General features: G+C 44.0%; 1 protein-coding gene across 3 annotated transcripts in view; it reads left to right on the top strand.

Moving 5' to 3' along the window:
- Nucleotides 1–22,591, top strand: part of TMEM184C (transmembrane protein 184C) — a 56,149-nt gene extending 33,558 nt beyond the window's left edge. For all 3 annotated transcript variants that reach the window (XM_077477003.1, XM_077477004.1, XM_077477005.1), the window contains exons 8-11: nt 586–698; nt 8,786–8,885; nt 11,693–11,864; nt 22,032–22,591. In XM_077477003.1, coding sequence (XP_077333129.1) covers nt 586–698; nt 8,786–8,885; nt 11,693–11,864; nt 22,032–22,339 — 693 coding nt within the window. In that variant the 3' untranslated portion in view covers nt 22,340–22,591. The remainder of the gene's footprint in view (nt 1–585; nt 699–8,785; nt 8,886–11,692; nt 11,865–22,031) is intronic.
- The last annotated feature ends 858 nt before the right edge of the window (nt 22,592–23,449 follow it).

A 23,449-nucleotide genomic window follows, 5' to 3' on the forward strand; every position in this document is an offset into this window, starting at 1 on the left:
CGGGGGCTGGTCTGTGTGTAACATGTTACAACCTGAATATTGGTGTAACAACATGTTACACCCTGAATATTGGTGTAACAACATGTTACACCCTGAATATTGGAGTAACAACATGTTACCCCCTGAATGTTGGTGTAACAACATGTTACACCCTGAATATTGGAGTAACAACATGTTACACCCTGAATATTGGAGTAACAACATGTTACCCCCTGAATGTTGGTGTAACAACATGTTACACCCTGGATATTGGTGTAACAACATGTTACAACCTGAATATTGGTGTAACATGTTACGAAAGGTGAACTTGTCCTTTTTACTCTCACTTGACTATTTAGAAAATAGCTGGAATTGTATATTGCACTGGAAAACACAGGAGCAATACTAAATACCAGGAATACATTTAAGTGTGTGTTATATATGAGTGGAAATGTGTCAGCTGGCATAGTTATCTTGGCTCTGAGATCTCCATCGTGATGTCACACTTGTGACAGTGGTACATACAGGAAAGCTGTATCTATAGCTTTATATTCAGATTTTTCTATTGCATTTTGTGTTAACGCATTTGCTGAATTTCTTTTCCAGTTTGCTATGTACTGTCTTGTCCTATTCTATATAGTACTGAAAGACGAGCTGAACCCTATCCATCCAGTGGGCAAATTTCTGTGTGTAAAACTGGTCGTGTTTGTGTCATTCTGGTGAGTCCCTTAAGTGAACTAGTACAACAGACTTTTCATAATTCTCTTACAACTTGCCCTGCTAGTTGCCTGTATTGCCTGTTCCCAGTCCCACGTCTATATACTGCTGAAAATGGAAATGGGTACATCTTGAGGCATACCAGTATTTAAAGTTGTATTAAAATGTAATATTTTGTAGCTTAAAAACCTTTAAATGCAGTGACTGCATTCATTTTCTTTTTTTAGTCTTTTTATTCTTTATTTTTGCCTGGTGATCCAGCCAGTAAGGCTGCTTTCACACTGGGGCGGTATTCAGGCATTACAGCGCTAAAAATAGCGCCTGTGTAACGCCTGAAAAAAACCGGCCCCTTTAACTCCAGTGTGAAAGCCGGAGGGCTTTCACACTGGAGCGATGCGCTGGCAGGACGGTGAAAAAAGTCCTGCTAGCCGCATCTTTGCAGCGGTGAAGGAGCAGTGTATTCACCGCTCCTAAACCGCTCCTACCCATTGAAATCAATGGGACACCGCGGCAATATCGCCGGCAAAGCGCCGCTGCAGCGGCGCTTTGCGGGCGGGTTTAACCCCTTTTCGCCCGCTAGCGGGGGTTAAAACCACCCCGCTAGCGCCCGCACACCGCCGCTAAAACGACGGTAAAGCGCCGCTAAAAATAGCGGCACTTTACCGCCGACGCCGCTCCCGCTGCAGTGTGAAAGCAGCCTAATACACTTTCTGTCCTAGAGTGTCTCCACTCTGGATGAAGGGGCAACTGAGACAACTTTTGAACAGCAGCATTTTCAGCATGCGGAAAGCGGATTGTTAGATGCACTAACAGATTTAGATAAACTTCGACTAACATTTAAAGCGAAGTACTGCTGACATTTTATAAGTAGTTACAGTTTACAGTTTATGTAAAACCTTTATCCCAAAAGGAAAACAAATGCATAAAAGCTGCCCATTGTAAGAATTCCTGTCAGTGTTAAATTGTTTGTCTCAACCCTCTAACTGCCAGTTTTACTGGACTGCTTGGTCTATTAAAGGAAGTTAAAAAATAGTATTTTACTGGCTGGATCACTGGCTGAAAATAAGGGGAAGGGGGGATAATTCTAATGCTTAGTCAACGAGATTAAGCTCTGCTGATTTCATCATCCTATCATGTGCAAGCAAAAATGCATTTTTTTTTCCTTGCGCAGGATTGGGTATTGTTTGCAAAATTGCATTTTACTATATTTGCTAAGCTCTGGGGAAAATTCCTTTGCAAAGTGGATAGCGTGTTTGCCTTTAGTAAAGGAAACCCATGATCATGTACATTCTGTGCAATTTTTGGCTGTGTTCACAAATGCCAAACACAATAGACCCCTACAGTGAGTTTTCACCTTGTGACTAGCTACAAATTTATTGTGTTGCCGTCTTATCGATTAATGGGGGGACCATCTCTGCCTAGGCAAAGTCACAGTTGTGGAGCTCAAGGGCAGTTTTGGAAGAAAAAATATATATATATATTTTTTTCTTAAATTATATTGTTTCTATATGTTGTCATTTGTCAGTAGTTTATTCATGAAGACTTGTAAAGTACAGTGACCAGGCGTCCCCGAAACCATTCTGTCTCCAGATTTGTCCCCAGATTGCAGGGGCGGCACCAGGTGCAGGGATGATCCTGGGTGGGTGCTGAGGTGGGGGGTCGGTCTGGGGTGGCACACACTGGGAGGTGTCAAGCTGGCGTCGCCTGCTGTGACAGCTTTAATTTGAATTGCCAGGTGCCCGCCATCTCACAAGTCCCGCCTCCTAGTTTGTCTCCTTTTGATAGACTGCACATTTGTCCAATGCTGGGACATGTACTGTCCATCATAGGTAGAAGTCGACCCAGGAGGCGGGACTTGTGTTACGGCGGGCACACAGTGATTTAAATTAAAGCTGTTACAGGTGAGGCTGCATACATGGCCGCAGGCGAGGTTGCATACATGACCGCAGGCGAGGCTGCATTGCTGGGTACTGGTGAGGCTAGATATACTGGCACAGATGAAGCTGCATACATGGGCACTGGTGAGGCTAGATACGCTTGCACAGATGAAGCTGCTTACATGGGCACTGGTAAGGCTAGATACACTCGCACAAATGAGGCTGCACACATGGGCACTGGTGAGGCTGCACACTTTGGCATTTTCCTAATCGTACATCATGGGACACAGAGCCATAGTAATTACTGGGGTTTGTGGGTTATAGGCCACCTCTAAGTGATGGTTGGACGCTGGCAAACCCTAAGACAGGAGGTTTATTCCATATATAACCCCTCCCACTTCTGGGAGTACCTCAGTTTTTTTGCCATGTCTTAGGTCTTGGTCACAAGTAAAGATGTGCTGTGCTCCACTGGAGCAATCCTTGCTGGGGTCAGCTATGCAGCCGGATCCAGCCAGGTCTCCTCCTCGCCATTCCCCCCCTCCCCCCCCCACATACATGCCGATCCCGTTGGATCGGAGGCCCCTGCGGGAAAGACGCTCTTTGAAAAAGGAGGATGCGGGGCTTAGCACTGCATTGGCGTGCAGCAAGCTCCATTTTTTGCTGGCTGCAGCTATCGGAGGGACACAAGAGCAAAAAGGGGGCATGTAAGAGGTTGGTGACACAGGCATACCCTTGGCACATTTACTAAAAGCATCAGGCTGAGCATTAAATAGTAGCAGAAGTTGTGGGACTATTTGCTCAAGCGGTGGATGCCATTTCTTCTGGTAGTACCTCTGCATTTGTGCATCAGGCTATGGTCAGAAGGGGGGTAGAAACCCAAAAAAGGGGCTCAAGGGGGGACTCCTTCAAGCTCAAAAAAGCCTAAAATCATCTCTAAAATGGCATCCTCCCCTTAGAGATCTGAAGTGGCTGGTCAGAGTGAGCCGTCAGGGACATCAGGTGTTGCAACTGTTTCCAACACTGCAGCCCCTGTCTATGTTACTGAAGAAGTTTTTTCCTCAACCATATTAGGATTGGAAGAGGTTAGCGGCTTTAATCGTATCCCAGAGTGGAACTAAGCGAGATAGGTCCCCTTCCGTTACCCAGGACCTTCAAACTGAGAAAACGGGGGCGGGAGATGAGTTTTTCTCAGGGGATCGGGAAGAGGCTGATGACTCCTCTTCTGAGGGGTCAAATGCAGAAGGATCAGGTTCACAATCTGAAAGATTGGTACAATCTCTTACTGAATTGGTCCGCTACGCATTTATGCTACCCTTAACTGAGTCGGTTGATAAGCCTACTTCTTGTTTGGGTTCGCTAAAGCCTCCCCAAGCTGTGCATGCCTTTCCTATCCATTCTTTGCTGGAAAAGCTTATGTATTCTGATGAGCATTTTTATCCTCCTAAAAAAAAATTCAACAATTTATCCTATGGAGGATAAGTTTAATAAAAAAAATGGGAGATACCAGTAATTGACGCTGCTATATCCTCTGTGAATAAAAGTTTGACTTGTTCGGTTGACAATGCTCAAATGCTTAGGGATCCAATGGATAAGAAGTTGGAATTCCTATTAAAAAACACTTTCTCTTTGGCAGGTTCAGTAACTCAGCCTGTGCTGGCAGCAATTGGTGTATGTCAATCATTGAGAGACCAGTTTAAACAGGTGCTCAAGATTATTCCTGATCAGCAGGCCCAAGATTTGGCCGAGCTACCAGGGGTGTTAGGTTTTGCAATAGACTCTATGCGAGATTGTATTCTCCAGGCCTCGTGCCTTACGCTTGGGCTGGTGCATATGTGTAGAATACTATGGTTGAAAAATTGGTCAGCCGAAGCGCCCTGCATAAAGCTCCCGACTAGTTTTCCTTTTTGTGGTGAACGGCTGTTTGGGGATGATCTGGATAAGTATATCCAAAGAATTTCTAATAGAAAAAGTACCCTTTTGCCAATTAAGAAAAGGAGTAAGCGTATTTCATTTAAGCGAGCCTCTTCTCCAGTGTCAGGAGCATCAGCCTCTAGGCTTGACGGCCTCCACTGTCAAATTCAAGACGTAAACCTCAAGGTCAACCCCAGGGACAAAAGAAGTCCTCGGGAAGGAAACCTACAAAACCAAAATACTAAAGCCTTTTTATGAAGGGGCGCTCCCGCTTGCCCGAGTGGGGGAAGACTTCTGCAGTTTTCAGGGGTCTGGCAGGAAGAGTGTCAAGACAAATGGGTGGCTTCCTCAAATACTTCAGGGTACAAACTAGAGTTCTGAGAGTCCCTGTCTCCTAGTTTTCTCAGATCGTTCCCAGGGAACCAGAGAAAAAGAAGTGTGTGGGGCAGCAGAGTGGTGTAGTGGTTAGCACTCTCACCTAGCAGTAAAAAGGGTCGCTGGTTCGAATCCCAACCACGACACTACCTGCCTGGAATTTGCATGTTCTCCCTGTGCCTGCGTGGGTTTCCTCTGGGTACTCGTTTCCTCCCACACTCCAAAGACATGCTGGAGTGGCTTCTGTCCAAAATTGACCCTAGTATATTAATGTGAGTTGGGGACCTTGGATTGTGGGCTCCTTGGGTGTGGGGACCAGTGTGTGTGTGTGTGTGTGTGTGTGTGTGTGTGTGTGTGCGCGTGGTGCACTGTGTAAATTGACAGCGATATATGGGTACTTTAAATAAATAATATCTAATGGAGGAGCAGCTTGATGAGACTCAATGTACAGGGATAGGGACAATTGAGGACACTCACTCAGGTTGAACTGGATGGATTGGATGTCTTTATTCAACCTTACTAACTATGTAACTATGCAAGTCTCTACTAGCTACTGCTCTTCGAGTATTTACAAAGATTCTGGCCCTTCCTCTAGCCAGATTAAGGGCTCAAGGTATAACGATTTTAGCATACCTAGACGATCTGCTCTTGATAGACCAGTTGGTAACCTGCTTAGACCAAAATATGGTCACCACAGACAACTACCTGGAATACCTAGGTTGAATTCTCAACCTAGAGAAATCTTCCTTAAAACCATCAAGGAGATGAGAATACTTGGGTCTGATCATAGCTACAACCTAGAAGAGGGTATTCTTACCCCAAGTGAAGATCAGTGCCATAAAGGAGCTGATTCAGGTAGTCAAGGCTAAGAAGAATCCTTCTATTTGACGTTACATGAGGTTGTTGGGAAAAATGGTGGGTTCATTCGAGGCCGTTCCTTACACTGTTTCATTTGAGACTGCTGCAAAACAGTATCCTATCAGCTTGGAAAAAGGTCCAAGCTCTAGATTTCCCAATGTGTTTGTCTCCAAAGGTGCGTCAGAGCCTCCGTTGATAACCAAGAATTTGCAGAAAGGAAATTTCTTCCTACCAGTTACCTGGAAAGTGGTAACAGATGCAAGCCTTTCGGGTTAGGGAGCAGTCCTGGAAGAGGCGACTGTCCAAGGGAAATGGTCCAGGTCAGAAATGACTTTGCTCATCATTATTCTGGAGATTTGGGCAGTGCGCTTGGCCCTGAGGGCCTGGACATTCAGATTACGTAATTGTCCTGTGCGGATCCAATCCGACAATGCCACAGCAGTGGCCTATATCAATCACCAAGGGAGCACGAGAAGTCGCGCGGCCCAGAGAGAGGTGAATCATATCCTAATTTGGGCAGAAAACAATGTACCTTGCCTGTTGGCAGTCTTCATTCCGGGAATAGAGTATTGGCAGGCGGACTACTTGAGTCGCCAGCAGTTGTTCCCGGGAGAATGGTCTCTTCACCCCGATATCTTCCTGGCAATATGTCAGATAGGGGATTCCGGACGTAGAGCTGTTTGCGTCCAGGTTCAACAAAAAGATCAACAACATTGTGTCAAGAACAAAAGATCCGCTAGCTTGGGGAGCAGATGCCTTGGTATTCCCGTGGAATTAGTTTTCACTGATTTATGCATTCACTCCTGTTCTGCTTCCATGACTTCTTTGCAGGATCAAGCAGGAAGGGAAGTCAGTGATTCTTGTGGCCCAGGAGGTCTTGGTTTGCAGAGATCATAAAGATGGCGGTAGGCAACCCATGGACTACCACCATGTCCAGACCTTCTCTTGCAAGGTCCAGTATTCCATCCTACCTTATAAACGCCAAATTTAACGGATTGGCTATTGAGACCCATTATGAAGAATCATGGGCTGTCAGGTTCAGTGGTTTCTACCTTGGCTAATGCAAGGAAGCCGGCCTCCAGAGTCATATATTATAGAGTCTAGAAGGCATATGTCTCCTGGTATAAATCCAAGGGTTGGCACCCCAGGAAGTATGTCATAAGTAGAATTCTTGACTTTCTACAAATTGGGTTAGAAATGATGTTGGCCTTGAGTACTATCAAGGGCCAGGTCTCGGCCTTATCGGTATTATTTTAGCAACCACTTGCTTCACATTCTTTGGTTCGTAGCTTTATTCAGGGGATAACGCGGCTTAATTCTCCGGGTAGGTCACCCCTGAACCCTTGAGACTTGAATTTTAGTTCTGTCGGCATTACAGAAACAGCCTTTTGAGCCAATACGAGATATTCCCTTGGTCCTTTTGACAAGGAAACTCGTTTTTTCTGGTAGCCATATCTTCTGCAAAAAGGGTATCCGAGTTGGCTGCTCTTTCTTGTAAAGAGCCATATTTAATTATTCATAAGGATAAGGTAGTATTGCATCCTCATCCTAACTTTCTACCGAAGGTAGTGTCAAGTTTTCATTTAAGCCAAAATATTGTTCTACCTTCATTTTTTCCTGAACCCAGTTCTATGGAAGAAAAGTCACAACATTCTCTTGATGTGGTGAGAGCAGTCAAAGTCTACTTGAAGGCGACTGCTCAGATTCGAAAAACAAATGTTTTGTTTGTATTTCCTGAAGGTCCTAAAAGAGGACAGGCAGCATCAAAATCTACTATTTCCAAATGGATTCGACAAGTAATTGTACAAGCTTATGGTTTAAAGGGGAAGATTCCACCTTTTCAAATCAAAACCCACTCCACAAGGGCTGTTAGTGCTTCGTGGGCAGTGCATCACCAAGCCTCCATGACTCAAATCTGCAAGGACGCAACTTGGTCTTCAGTCCATACATTTACCAGATTCTATCAGGTAGATGTAAAAAGTCATGAGGATATTGCCTTTGGGTGAAGTGTGCTGCAGGCTGTTGTATAAGTCCTCTGATCTCATGGTGCCCTCATTTTGTTGTGTCTCCCTCCCTCCCTCCCTTCAGTTGGCATTGCTCTGGGACATCCCACACAGTAATTACTATGGCTCTGTGTCCTGTGATGTACGATTAAGAAAATAGGATTTTTATAACCGCTTACCTGTAAAATCCTTTTCTTTGAAGTACATCACAGGACACAGAGGTCCCTCCCTTCTTTCTGGTATACACATGTATTGCTTTGCTACAAAAATTGATGTACTCCCAGTAGTGGGAGGAGTTATATAGGGAGTGGACTTCCTGTCTTCGGGTGTGCCAGTGCCCAGCACCTGAAGGTGCCCTATAACCCACATAGTAATTACTATGGCTCTGTGTCCCGTGATGTACTTAAAAAAAAAAAAAAAAAAAAAAAAAAAAAGGATTTACAGGTAAACTGTTATAAAAATCCTATTATTTGCCTGCATGTGGATTATTTTATTTGTAATTTTATACAAATTCTGTTCTTTTAATGTATATATGTGGGAATATGCAGTTGAACCTGAAATTGTAACCTTAGGTCTTCCTTTTCAAATACTGACAACCTTGTACCCTAGTGGTAGTAGGTGATGAATGAGAAGCCCAATGATACTAATCTGTGTAGCAGATACCATTGATCTCTAACAATCTCTGTGTGATATGACCAAAAACCCAAGATCACATGAACTATTGCCTAAGTATATAACACCTTTCCTGCTGTGGAAACCCAGAGCTGTAATCTATACAGCAAGCATATATACAGGGATTTAAATTTATAATAAAGTATCACTAGAGGTCCTCTTTAAGAGCCTTGTTAACAAGTATATATCCTGTTCTCTTCTACCAGCCTTTACTACAATTATGTGGATGAATTATTGCAGGTTTAGCATTTGTACAAAGTCACCTGTTATTATTCATAAAAATAAACTCCAGCCAGTATATTGTGTATACTATTTGTTGCATCATATAAAGTGATAAATTGTTTGTTTTGTTTGTTTGTTTTTTTCGTTTTTTTTTTTTTTTTTTTTTATCAGGCAAGCAGTATTGATTGCACTCATGGTTAAAGTTGGTATTATTTCTGATCAACATACATGGGACTGGAAGTCTGTCAAGGATGTTGCAACAGGACTGCAGGTACATCTCTGGTTTTGTCGGTGCATTCTTTGGGTGAAAATCCAAGTTAGGTTATTGCATTTCCCTATTGTTCTATCAGTACAAATAGAAGCTTGATGCTGTGCCTCTGTCATTTTGCTATGGCCATACTATATCAAAATGTAGGTATTTTTTGGGTGAAAAATAAGTCTTTAGATGACTAGATCATTACACAAGGTACAACCATCATCTAATGTAGCGATTCCCAGCTAAGTGCCCCACAACTCACTTGTTGCTTTTGGCACCTTTTGCTGTTACTTGTTGCAGCTTTTACATGTGTTTTGACTGCTAGGTGTATTTTTCTTTTTCAATTTTTATTTGCTTTAAAATTCACCTCCTCAACTAAAAAACAAAACACCCATTTGCTCAAATAGCTAGCACTCTAGGGGTAACAAATTATTGTTAAACAGAACAAATTGCTCATCTATGTCTTGTGAACTGGTCCAAATCATTTGGTGGAGGGGGGATTATTGTGTGGGGTTATTTTTCAAGGGTTGGGCTTAGCCCCCTTAGTTCCAGTGAAGAGAACTCTTAAGGCGTCAGCATACTAAGGCATTTTGCACAATTTCATGCTCCCAACTTTGTGTTGCACAATTTGGGGATGGCCCCTGCCTGTTCCAACATGACTGCCCACCAATGCACAAACAAGGTCCATAAAGACAGATGAGCGGGTTAGGGGTGGAGGAACATGACTGGTCTGCACAGAGTCCTGACCTCAACCCGATCAAATACCTTTGGTATGAATTAGAGTGGAGACTGCGAGTCAGGCCTTCTCGTCCAACATCAGTGCCTGACCTCACAAATGCACTTCTGGAAGAATGTCAGACATTCCTATAGACACACTCCTAAACCTTATATATAGCTCTAGGCTTGTTATGTTACACTGGGGTTGATTTATTAAACTGGAGAGTGCAGAATCTGGTGCAGCTCTGCATAGAAACCAATCAGCTTCCAAGTTTTATTGCCAAAGTTTAAGTAAACAAAATGTAGTTTAGAAGCTGATGTGTGCCATGCACAGCTGCACCAGGTTCTGAGTGCTCCAGTTTTAATAAATCTGTGTAGTACTAGAAATTGTCAGCAGAGGGGCTTCTCATTTTAACAAAACAAAGCTGACATGGCCAAAAAGACACAATGTTTGACAAAAAGTGGAAGGATAGATGATTTAATAATGCTGAGAAATTGAACACATAGCGGATAGGTTACAGTTGGAAAATGTCAGACTTGTGGTGTTCTGTGCAATTTCAATAGCAGATTTGAATATGAATGCACAATACAGGGCAGCATGGAGCAATTATTATCTAAAGTCTGCAGAATACTCTCCTTTCCTGTGATTCGACTGTTATTTCCTTTGCCGACCGCAGACATCTTCTGGGTGCCGGGTGCTCGGCCTCTTGATTGGTCAGCAGTGATGACATGACTCCCATGCTTATACACAGTGTACATTCGGTAGAAGATTGCAAATGGGCAAGTAAGTGTGTTTTATTGTAGGAGAGACATAGGGGTTGACTTAATAAAGTTGAAGAGTACAAAATCTGGTGCAGCTGTTCATGGTAGCCAGCCAGCTTCTAACTTCAGCTTGTTCAATTAAGCTTTGACCAAAAAAACAAAACTTTCAGCTGATTGGTTTCTGTGCAGAGCTGCACCAGATTTTGCACTCCAACTTTAGTAAATCAACCCCATAGTATGTTTCTTCTGCAGTAAAGAGATGCCTGGTTGCAGTGTTTTTGTATTGTGGGTTTAGTTTCGCTTTAAAGAGACTTTGACATTGGAAAAACCCCCATATAAAATGCAGGTAATTTGAGGTGCCTAGACCTACTTACAACAGCCTCTCAAAACCTCCTATGACAGTCAGTTCTGGTAGGAAAAGCTTTAATACTACCCGAAAGTTGGTCACCAAGGTTCTTCCATAAAAATGTGTGGCAGCCTTACTGCCTTTTTAGAAATTGCACTGCATAGGAAGCACCATAAGCATTCAAAACTCCCTTTCCCTGGAATCTTAAAGCATCTCCATCCATACACATAGCTAAAGAAATACCTAGTATACCTAGGTATGGGACACATGATCCTATGTCCTGCCTCCCCACAATCCATGGGTTTGGTCAAGTGCTAAGTTTTGGCATTAAGAAAACCTGTAAAAAATTAATATTTTAAGACTAAGTTAAAAAGGTAAACCTATTAATGCTTGAGTTTTCATGCTTGGTATGGTTCAACGCTTTTTATATAGTGTGGTTTACAAGCTGGAAATATTTGTTAATCTCCCGTTGGTCCTGGAAACCTCTTAGCCCTTGTACATATGGTCGGAGATTCCGACAACCAAATCCGTCGGATTTTGTCCGAAACTGTTGCATACACACGGTCGGACAAAGTTGTCGGAAAATCCGACGTGATGGCGTTATTTCGTTACGACGGGACTACGTTCAGGCTAGTAGCCAATAGCTTTGGTGTAGGAATTTGATCTGAGCATGCGTGGCACTTTCTCCGACCGGAATTCTCTACACATGATCGGAGTATGTCCGATCGGAGCATTTTGTAGGAAAATTTTACCAACAAGTTGGAAAACTTGGTCCGTCGGATACTCCGACGGAAACAGTCCGATGTAGACCACACACAGTCGGAATATCCGACAAAACGGTCCGATCGGACACATTCCGTCGGAATCTCCGACCGTGTGTACAAGGGCTTAGAACTCGATTTAAGAAACATGAACCTGTTGATTTGGGAAAACATACATGTATTGGAATTTTAATGAGGACAAATCACATTTTTTGACTCCTTCTTCTTTGTTTCAGGATTTTGTTATTTGTGTTGAAATGTTCTTGGCTGCCATAGCTCATCACTTAAGCTTTTCATACAAGCCATACGTACAGGAGGCAGAGGAAGGCTCATGTTTTGACTCATTTCTTGCCATGTGGGATGTATCGGATTTACGGGCAGACATATCTGAGCAAGTACGCAATGTTGGTAAGGGAATTTCTGCTTTGTTATACATCATGGAAAACTGGGCTGGTACTTCTTTAAGCAAGGACAAATATTGTAAACAATATTTTTTTTTCCCCACATACCTTTATTTATATTTTTCTCTACCAAGCTGCCCTAAAATATGACAGTGGCAAAGGTTGAGCCTAAGGGGCATATTTTTAAAGGAATGAAATTCTGATCTTGTAAATCTTGTCCGTGGGCTATTTCTATGTATAGTTTGTAATTATTCATGTAAAGTGCCTGGAAAAAATATTCATACTCCTTGAAATTTTCCACATTTTTTTACAACCAAAAACATAAATGTATTTTGTTGGGGTTCTATGTGATGGACCAACACAAAGTGGCACATAATTGTGAAGTGGAAGGAAAATGATAAATGGTTTTCAATTTTTTTTTTAAATAAATAGGGTTGACCGATACCACTTTCTTAAGACCGAGTACAAATACTGATACTTTTTTCAAGTACTCACCAATACCAATTACCGATACTTTTTTTTTTTTTAATATGTGGCAGTTTTAAGAGCACAATACAGGTTAGGTGGCACTGATATGCACTGATTAAGCAGCACTGATAGGATTAGGTGGCACTGATATGCAGCACTCATGAGCACTGACAGATGGCATTGATAGGTGGCTGGCACTGATGGCATTGATAGGGGCTGGCACTGATAGATGGCACTGACGTGTGGCTGGCACTGATGGGTGGCATCTATGGGCACCGATGGGTAGGCACTGAAATGCCATGAGAGGAAAGGCTGCTTGCGATGCCCATCTTGGTACTCCTTTCACTCGGCCGCATAAAAGCAGCACCGGCCATCTTGTTACACCCAGTCCAAACTATATGGGCTGGGTGTAACAACATGTGTGCTGCTGGCTTACTGTGGCCGAGTGCAGGGTGTACCAAGAAGGGATGTTGGGATGTCTAAACGCTGACGTCGACACAAGCATCACTTCCGTTGTTCCACCCGCTGACTTCCGGTTGCGCAAGGTCGCCTAATCTGATGAAACACCGCCTCTCCCAGGTATCGGATCAGGCATCAGGAGCATTTTTGCGAGAACAAGTACTCGCACAAATGCTTGGTATCGGTATCAGGACAACCCTATAAATATCTGAAAAGTGTGGCGTGCATTTGTATTCAGCCCCCTTTTACTCTGATACCAATAACTACAATCTAGTGGAATAAATTGCCTTCAGAAGTCAACTAATTAGTAAATAGAGTCCACCTGTGTGTAATTTAATCTCATTATAAATACAGCTGTTCTGTGAAGCCCTCAGAGGTTTGTTGGAGAACCTTAGTGAACAAACAGCATCATGAAGGCCAAGGAACACACCAGGCAGGTCACGGATAAAGTTGTGGGACGTTTAAAGCAGGATTAGGTTTTATAATAAAAAATATCCCAAGCTTTGAACATCTCACTAAGCACTGTTGAATCCATCATCCGAAAATGCAAAGAGTATAGGACAACTGCAAACCCACTGAGACATGGCCCTCCACCTAAATTGACAGGCTGGGCAAGCACAGCATTAATCAGAGAAGCAGTCAAGAGTCCCATGGTAACTCTGGAGGAGCTGCAGTGATTCACAGCTCACGTGGGAGAATCTGTCCACAGGACAACTATTTATTTATTTATTTTTTCCAAAAAAGTTTTTCTTAAACAATTTACATATACAACATAGACTTGCATGTTTCTTTAGAGCAATACAGTTATCACATGTGGAAAATTAGTATACACCCTAGATACAAAACAAATTTCCTACGTTGTCATGCTGCAAGCAGAGTACAGATGGCAATACCTGCTTAGAGTCTACTTGACAGATCTATTGTTAGTAGTAGGTGACATCCCTGGAGGACCTAGGCCTTTGGTCACATGCAGTAGGGCAAGGTGTTGTTCACGTCTACCTTCCAGTCAATGAAACTGGGGGGGGGGGGGGGGGCGATGGCCTCATCCATTGCTTAGCAATAGTTTTCCTGGCTGAAAATAGCGTTTCATGTAGGAATATCCTTGTGATCCTATTGATTTCTGAATCCGGGAATATCCCCAGTATACATTGCTTTGGGTCTAGAGTAAGTGGAGAGGCCATAGAATTGTGTAGGAAGTCCACGACCTGTTTCCAGAATCCCTGTGTAAGAGGGCATGCCCACATGAGATGGAAGAATGTGCCTGTCTCTTGGTGGCACAGGGAGCAGGTGGTAAGTATCCCCTCTTATATTTAGCTACTCTAAGAGGGGTGAGGTAGGCACGGTGCAGGATAAATATTTGGGAGGGTCTATCAGATAGTTTGGGGGATACAGCTTTACAAGAATCCAGGGCCTCACTACATTCCTCATCCTCTAAGTGATCCACCTCCCTCTCCCAGCATGATTTAAGGTTCTACGCTAATTTGGTGGAAGATGGGGTAATGAACATATTATAGAAGGTGAAGATTAGCTTTTGGGAGTTTGTGCTTTTAACTACTGCCATGATAGAATTGAAGGAAGGGGGGGGATTGAGGTTGCATGTTATGACGTACCTGTAAGAATATGAAAAACATAAAGTTTGGCAGCACGAATTCACTGCAAAGGGTGTCAGTATTTCAGTTCCCCATCCGAAAGTAGGTGGTGCAGATCGTAAATCCCTCAGGAGCCCCAGCTCTCCGGGTCAGGAATCCGTAAGAATTCAGGAAGTAGCCCATTGTACCAAATAGGGGTGAAGTCATTAATTGTAGGAATCCCCAGTTTATTGGTGATACAATAAGGTCTTGCTATCAGGTCTGGCACCCCCAGAACCCGTCACAATTGTGCATAGAGGGTCTGAGGTCCGTTTTGCCCAATGTGGGCACAAAAAAGTGCCAGATGTCTCTCTGTCTGTCATATCTAATTGGTATAGTTGGGATAACTGGGAAGCAATATAATAGGAAGAAGTTGAAATCTGGAAGGGCCGTTCTGCTCAGGGTCAGTAGGATTCTTGAGAATCCGCCAGGCGAGTTTGTGTCGATTAGTTCCTCAGACAAATGGTTTGAGAAGAGCCTCCAGGGTCTTAAAGTACTTCAAAAGTAAATAGGCCGGGGTGTGCCAAAGAATGCACAATATTTTAGGTTGCAGTATCATTTTAATTAGATTAATGCGTCCCCAGACACCCAGAGGTAAGCGAGCCCAAGTCTGTATTTTGGATTTAATTAGGGTAAAGAGAGGTTCCACACTGAGGGAGATGTATCTAGGGATCCTAGATACATGTACTCCTAGGTATTTAATGAGAGACACTCTTTGTGATGGGAGACAGGCCTGGATCTCAGATGGTGGGAAGCTATCCAGAGGTAGAATTTACGACTTTTCCCAGTTGATCTTAAGCCCAGAGAATGATCCAAATTGTTCTAATGTCCATAATGCATTTTGGAGAGAGGGACCTGAGTCAGCCCAGTACAACAAAGTGTCATCAGCATACATACTGATTTTTTTCAGTCAAGGCACCTACACAGAGACCGTGGATCTCTGGGTTCTCCTTTATAGAAATAGCAAGGGATTCCGCTGCCAATGCATATAGCAATGGGGATAACGGACAGCCCTGTCTCGTACCTCTTGCTAGGCAAAACGCTGGGCAGGGCCATCCATTGGCCACCACCTCAGCCTGCGGATCCTGATACAATAATCGGATCCACTTGATAATCTTAGGCCCAAATCCATAGCACTCCAAGCATTTCCACAAATACCTCCACTCCGAGTCAAATGCTTTAGCCGTATCTAAAGTCACTACCGCCCGTGAACCAACCCCCTCATGTAGGGCTTGCAGGTTAATGTACAGTCTTCTTAGATTAAACGAGGTGTTATGCCCTGGCATAAAACCTGCATGGTCTGCATCTACCAAGGTCAAGATAACTTGGTTGAGGCAGAGAACAAGAAGCTTAGCTAGGTCCTTGATATCGACCTGTAAAAGGGAAATAGGGCGGTAAGAGGCGGGTTGTCCCGTGTCTTTTCCTGGCTTGGGTATCAAACTATATTCGCCTCTGTCATAGAGGGAGGTAATTCAAAGGATTCAAAGGCATAGTTATAAAGAGTTAGCAGTTTAGGGGTAAGTATCTCGCAGTACTGTAAATAAAATTCGATGGGTAGGCCATCTGAGCCCGAGGACTTGGATCTGGTGAAGTTAGCAAGTGCCTCTGTAATTTCGTCTGTCGCGAGAGGAGCCTCTAACAGTGCTATTTGATCATCAAGTTGCGGGAAGGTGATTCCTTCAAGAAAGATTCATTGAATCCCCATCTCCTGTGGTTGTAGATGCGTATAATTCTGTAAAGAAGACTCTAAATTTAGCAGTTACTCTTACCGGTTTCAGTAATCTGTTCTCCCCCGTCACCATGAAGTGATATAACCAGCAGTCTATCCTCACTGTGTACTAAGTATGCTAGTAATTTGCCTGCACGCTCGCCGTGCTCAAATAGTTTTTGTTTGGAAAAAAATAGTTTTCGCCTAGCCATCTCATACTGTAATGCCATGTACACACGGCAGGGCTTTTCGACAGCAAAGGTCAGATGGAACGAATCTTTCAAATCTTTCAGACGGACTCAAGTCCGGTCGAAAAATCCTTTTGTCTGTACGCTAGTCCGATGAACGAAAACTGATGCTAGGGCAGCTATTGGCTACTGGCTATGAACTTCCTTATTCTAGCTCGGTCGTACGTCATCACGGACGAATCCTTCGGACTTTGGTATGATTGTGTGTGGCCAAATCTGTTCGTTTAGAAAGTTTGTCGGGAAGACCGCCGAACTAGTCTGCCGAAAGTCCGGACTTGTGTACACGGCACCCTAATTTGCAGCTGGAGCAAGTCGGCTTGGGCTGGTGTAGGGTCATGTGCATAGGACTGGTCAGTAGAGGATAAAACCACTATCGCCTTATCAGTGGCAGCAGCAGAGTCAGCCTTCAACCTATTTAATGTGGGAAATCAGAGTAGAGCGAACATGTATCTTAAGATTCCCACACCGCAGAGTGGGTACTTCTGATGCCACTTGTCAATTATATTAATAGTAGATGTCAATTTAGAGAATTTTGTTTAATGCGCAGCCCCTGAGGAGTTCTATCTAGGCTGGAATCCATTGTGGTATTAAAGTCTCCCATCCAAATGGCCTGTACCGAAGGATCGCGAGCCATGAATGCAAACCCTTCTGTAAGGACAGCAGCACAAAATGGTGGTGGAATGTAGCAGGCTAATAAGAGAAAAAGTTCCCCATACAGTTTGACAGACAGACAATATCGCCCCTGGGGATCAGAGGAGACATCACACAACTCAAAATGTATTGACTTGGCTTTAAGAACAGGAACTCCCCTTGCATGGGATGTGTGGGTCGAATGAAAGGCCCACCCAACCCATGAACGGCAGAGAGCTAGCTATAATCGCCCCTCTACATGGGTCTCAATGAGCACCACTACATCTGCACGTTGCTCCTTAAAGAAGTAGAGGGTTGCCAACCGTTTAATCCTATCACACAAGCCCCTCACATTTCAGGTAAGAAATTTTATAGACTCCATGTCAAAAAATTTGTGTAATCAAATAGCAGATCATTATACCACCACCACCCCACCATTTGCAAGTTATAAGGGTCCCCACAGCGGGCGCCAGGTGTCAACAGTAGGAGAATTCACCTCTACATATCATCTTAAACTGTACCTTATTGTCTGTATTGCCATCTAGTAATAAAATAAAACTCGCCACCCCCCACCCGGCCCTACACCCACCCCAACTGGCGCAGGCATATTCCCAAAACATGGTAGAACAATCAACTAGGAAAAGAAACGATTATCCAGGAGCAAAAAAAACTAGAGTGTAATGAGCAGATAGAACATACAAATTTGCTGTTTGAAGTTCCTCAAAAGAAAGCGGCCATTCTTGATGTCCCATACCAGGTGTGGGACTTGCAGAGGCTGATGAGTATAGTCCAGCAACCATCCTGGCCATCATAACCATATCTCCTAGTTGAGGGGGGAGCAAATATTCGCTGCACTTTACATGCAGTTTGTAGGACTACTTTGGCTCCAAAAATAATAGGATCTGTGGCACAGAGAAATCGAAGAGACATGACAAAGGGGACTCGAAGGTAGAGTGTCATGTCATGAGGGTGGGACTCCTCTGGGCAAAGCTTCTGGGTCCTCTGGGGAGGTGTTCGTATTAACATAACATGTAACATGTCAACATGGTGGAACCTCCTCCAAGCAATGAGGAAGTGCCGGAGTTAATGCTCAGCCAGGTTTCAGTGGGTATGTATCCTGGTATGAAGTAACGGTCAGGAAGGAATCCATCAGGCAGGGCATCACACCACAGCACAATGCAATCATGGCCATCTGATTGTCTAGCTCGGAGTCACAGTGTGGAAAGCAGGTAGGTTGAAAATCTAGAGCCATGTGCCAGCCATTTAATCCACTGCCCTTTCAGAAACCCTGCACCTCTCCAGCCAGGCTATAACTTCCTCAGGATCCTCAAAGAAAAGGACTTGGCCGTTATTTTCCATTCTAACGCTTGCAGGAAACAACAAGGAATATTTAAAGTGTTTGATTCTCAGGTGTCTTTTAGCTTCCATGCAGCTCTGATGGCGATGCTGTACCTCCACTGAAAAATACGGGAAAATGGCCACTTTACCATTCCCAAATAGAATATTGCCCTTCTCTCTGGCAAGGCGCAGGGCAGCATCCCGGTCCTTATAGTTAAGGAACTTCCCTATGAACGTGCTGGGAGGGGGCTCCCTGGGGATGGGGTCTTGCAGGCATGCGGTGTGCTCTCTCCACTGCAAGGGTTGGGGAGAAGGCCTCACGGCCATGGGTAGTAATGAGCAACTGCTCCAAGAACGTGGTTGGGTCCTTACCTTCCGCCTCTCAGGGAGACGGATGAAGTGGAGGTTACATCTCCTAAATCTATTTTCCATGTCATCCTGCTATGTGAGAAGCTGGTTAATCTGCAGCTGCATATGGTCAGCTCCTCTGCAGTGGCGGGATGACATTTTCCACAGCACCTAGGTGGTTCTCAGCCATCTCCACGTGGTCACAGAGCTTCTGGAAGGCTTGTCGGATTAATGAGATATCTACCTTCACCTCCTCGATTTGAGCAGCGAGGGAGGTTCGGCAAAAAGTAATCACCTCAAGGAGCCTGTCTGTGTTCCCAGCTGAGTCCTTCTCTTGTGCAGCGTTGCCATCTTCCTCAGGGCTGTCCTTGTCCTGTTGGCTCTATTGGTCGAATTTGGCTGTCGCAGCTTTCTGAGTTTTCGATTGAGGCATGTCTGTGCAGGATGAAGGGTCCTTCACAGGTGATCCAAGTGCAGTCAGGTTGCCACAGGGTCACAGGATTAGCTTAATTGCAGGAGTAATGGACGGAGCTCCATGCACTCCACAAATCTGGCCTTTATGGAAGAGTGGCAAGACGCAAACCATTGTTGAAAGCCATAAAAAGTCCAGTTTACAGTTTGGGAGAAGCCATGTGAGGGACGCAGCAAACATGTGGAAGAAGGTGCTGTGGTCAGATGAGACCAAAATTTAGCTTTTTGGCCTAAAGGCAAACCGCTATGTGTGGCGGAAAACTAACACTGCCCATCACCCTGAACACGCCATCCCCACTGTGAAACGTGGTGGCAGTATCATGTTGTGGGGATGCTTTTCTTCAGCAGGGACAGGGAAGCAGATCAGAGTTGATGGGAAGATGGATGGAGCCAAATACAGGGCAATCTGAGAAGAAAACCTGTTAGAGTCTGCAAAAGACTTGAGACTGGGGCGAAGATTCACCTTCCAGCAGGACAACGACCCTAAACATACAGCCAAAACTACAATGAAATGGTTTAGATCTATTTTTAGATTTAGAATGGCCCAGTCATAGTCCAGACCTAGATCCAATTGAGAATCTGTGGCAAGACTTGAAAATTGCTGTTCACAGAAGCTCTCCATCCAATCTGACAGAACTTGAGCTATTTTTCAAAGAATAATGGGCAAAAAAAGTCACTCTTTAGATGTGCAAAGCTAGTAGACATACCCAAAAAGACTTGCAGCTGTAATTGCAGTGAAAGGTGGTTCTACAAAGTATGGACTCAGGGAGACTAAATAAAAATGCACACTGCACTTTTCAGATATTTATTTGTAAAAAAAAAAATTGAAAACCATTTTATCATTTTCCTTCCACTTCACAATTATGTGCCACTTTGTGTTGGTCTATCACATAAAATACATTTACGTTTTTGGTTGTAACGTGACAAAATGTGGAGAATTTCAAGGGGTGTGAATACTTTTTTAAGGCACTGCACATTCGGGCAGCCATATTTTCTATTTATAATGCTGTCTCTGCTTCCTGCTTGGTTGTACTGCATAATTGTTTGCCTTACTTATCCATTTACGTCAATGCCTGGCTACTGGACAATTCATGAGTGATTGAAAACTGCTGCCACTAAAGGCCTGTTGTGATAGTCTAGGAAGAAGCACTTTTTAATTCATGGCAAGAAAGATAAATTTTTTCCATTTAAAATACATAATCTTAACATGGAAAAGTGGAGGATTATTCCTAGATTTTCAATACACAATCCTGTGCAGGATTTGTGCAGACATTAGGCACAACACCTTTCTCCACACTTCAGTAAATTCTGTTGTGGCTGTAGTGGAAAGCTGCACCACCACACGTTGAGGACGTATGCATTGTAAATAAAAAAAACAATAGTTTAAACAGGCACCATAATGTGATCAGATGAAACTGGCACGTGACACAAACCTAATGTGTTTCTCCAAAGCTTTTAAATTTACAACTGTAGAAAACAGCATGACAAGCAATGCTGTGGTGCTTTTTCACTGATGCAGCCTAATCATTAGGCTAATTTTTAGGCTGATTCAGTAAAATGTATTCTTTGCACTTTTTTGGAGATCCATATATGGCTTATATAATTTGGGAACATTCATGAGAAGGATGGAGGTGAGCTGAGTTCCCTAGCGGTAGCCAAATTTTTGCACTACTATATGAACTTTAATGATGGGGCCAATTTTCTTTAGTCCATCTCACACAGTGATCTCCTGCTGGTTTTCTGAAGAAAGCTACATGCTGCTTGGTCTATGTGTTGCCATCCTAAAGTATGTGTTATCCCTGTGTGATTCTGGCTTTGAGATGTGGACTTTGTAACAATTGTAAGAAAATATGAGGTTTATAACTAGGGTGGCATTTGGTTCATGAGTTACCGTATATACTCGAGTATAGGCCGACCCGAATATAAGCCGAGGCCCCCAATTTACCCCAAAAAAACTGGGAAACTTATTGACTCGTGTATAAGCCGAGGGTGAGACATGCCTGTCCATCCATGTGTGTCCGTCCATCCCTGTGTGTCCGTCCATCCCTGTGTGTCCGTCCATCCCTGTGTGTGTGTCCGTCCATCCCTGTGTGTGTGTCCGTCCATCCCTGTGTGTGTGTCCATCCATCCCTGTGTGTGTGTCCATCCATCCCTGTGTGTGTGTCCGTCCATCCATCCCTGTGTGTGTGTCCGTCCATGCCTGTGTGTGTGTCCATCCATGCCTGTGTGTGTGTCCATCCATGCCTGTGTGTGTGTCCGTGCAGCCTTGTGTGTCCAGCCTACCTGTGTCCCGAGCCTCCGTCCCGTCCCGAGCCGAGCCTCCATCCCGTCCCGAGCCTCCGTCCTTCTGCCATGCCAGGATCGCCGCTCTTCGTCGGCGCCTCGGAGGCCATTTCACTGTTCAAAAGCCGCGCCTCCGTCTGTGATAGGCGGAACACTCAATTTCCCAGCAGTCTGTGTTCCGCCTATCACGGACATCCTCTCATCCTCGTCCGTAGTATGAGGATGAGCGGATGTCCGTGATAGGCGGACCACTGACTGCTGGGAAATTGAGTGTTCCGCCTATCACAGACGGAGGCGCGGCTTTTGAATAGTAGAATGGCCGCCGTCTGTCTGCTCGACACGCTGATCGGGCAGGCAGACGGCGATGACTCGAGTATAAGCCGAGGGGGACACTTTCAGCCTCAAAAAAGAGGCTGAAAATCTCAGCTTATACTCGAGTATATACGGTAGTTGGATTTTGATGGCCCTGTTGCATAGATAATATGCTGTCCTCATATTTTGACCTTGGAAACCACTGGAGTGGCTAACAGTAAGTTACATCCCTCTACAAAATGTGATATTTACACCTAAATGTATTCTATTCTGCTTTGTAGGAAGGACAGTCTTGGGCAGACCAAGAAAGATGTTTTTTCCTGATGACCTTGAGCAAAATGAGCACACCAGCTTGCTTTCTTCGTCTACTCAGGATCCCATATCTGCAGAACCTTCTGTGCCACCATCTCCATCTGGACATTATCAAGGGTTTGGTCAGACAATAACACCGCAAACCACACCCACCTCTGCCACCATTCCTGAGGAACTCTACAGCACAGACTCTCCAGAGCAGGATGTAAATGTGCCAGTGTCAGAGCCTGATGAGGTGGAGGTAACGCATGACAGTAGCAAGCGATCACTCTCTTAATTCTCCAGCAAAGGATACCATGCCAAATTTTCGCAAGACTTGAATACTTGATTTTGGTGCCCATATGGACCTCTGCTGCTGTTTGAATTGAAGGTCTGGATAACAGCCTCTTTGGCATAATTGTTCGATTAATTACCTCTTCTATGTTTGATTTTGTGTTTTGTTACAGTTGTGCATCCATACAGTGGAAGATTTGACTTTGTTACAATATCTGCGATAACCATTACTACAAATGCAAGTATGCAAATGAAAGTGGGCTTTCTTCAGGTGTTTTTTTTTCGGTGTAACTGTACTAAAAAATCAATTCCAGTTAGTTACTACTGTCTGCCTGCTATGAACATACAATCAGTCTTAATGTTTTTAATGAAAGAAAAAACATTTGGGGATCGTAGGAATTAACAGTTATGGAGGTGTTCATGCCTTTTTTTTTTTTATCAAAATGCAAAGTGAGCAAACAGAAGAAAAATCCAAATCAAATCAATATTTGGTGTGATTACCCTTTGATTTCAAACCAGCATAAATTCCTCTAGGTACACCCAGTGCATGTGCACACAGTTTTTGAAGGAACTCGGCAGGCAGGTTGTTCCAAACATCTTGGAAAATGAACCACAGTTCTTCTGTGGATGTAGGCTGCCTCAAATCTGTCTCTTCATGTAATGCCTGACAGACTTTGATGTTTAGATTAGGGCTATGTGGGGGCCAAATCCTCACTTCCAAGAATCCTTGTTCTTGTTTATGCTGAAGATAGTTCTTATTGACATTGACTGTATATTAGGGGTTGTTGTACTGCTGCAGAGTAAATTTTGTGGACAATCGCACGCCTCCCTGATGGTATTACATGATGGATAAATATCTTCCTGTATTTCTTAGCAATGAGGACACCATTGATCAGGAAATGTTGAGGACTGTAGACTCAGTGGTCAGCCAAGGAAACTTAATGCAGCAGATGAAAGACGCATCATACTTACTTCCCTTCGACATCAGAAGATGTCCAGTAGTGCTATCCGCAAAGAACTGGTGAAAACCAGTGGGATCCAGGTACACCCATCTACTGTCTGGAGAAGTATAGCCAGATATGGCCTTCATGGAAGAATTGCAGTCAAAAAGCCA

This window comes from Lithobates pipiens, unplaced genomic scaffold, assembly GCF_037356315.1.
Source record: "Lithobates pipiens isolate NorthernLeopardFrog02 unplaced genomic scaffold, aLitPip1_a1.2 Scaffold_13, whole genome shotgun sequence".
Lineage (NCBI taxonomy): Eukaryota > Metazoa > Chordata > Amphibia > Anura > Ranidae > Lithobates > Lithobates pipiens.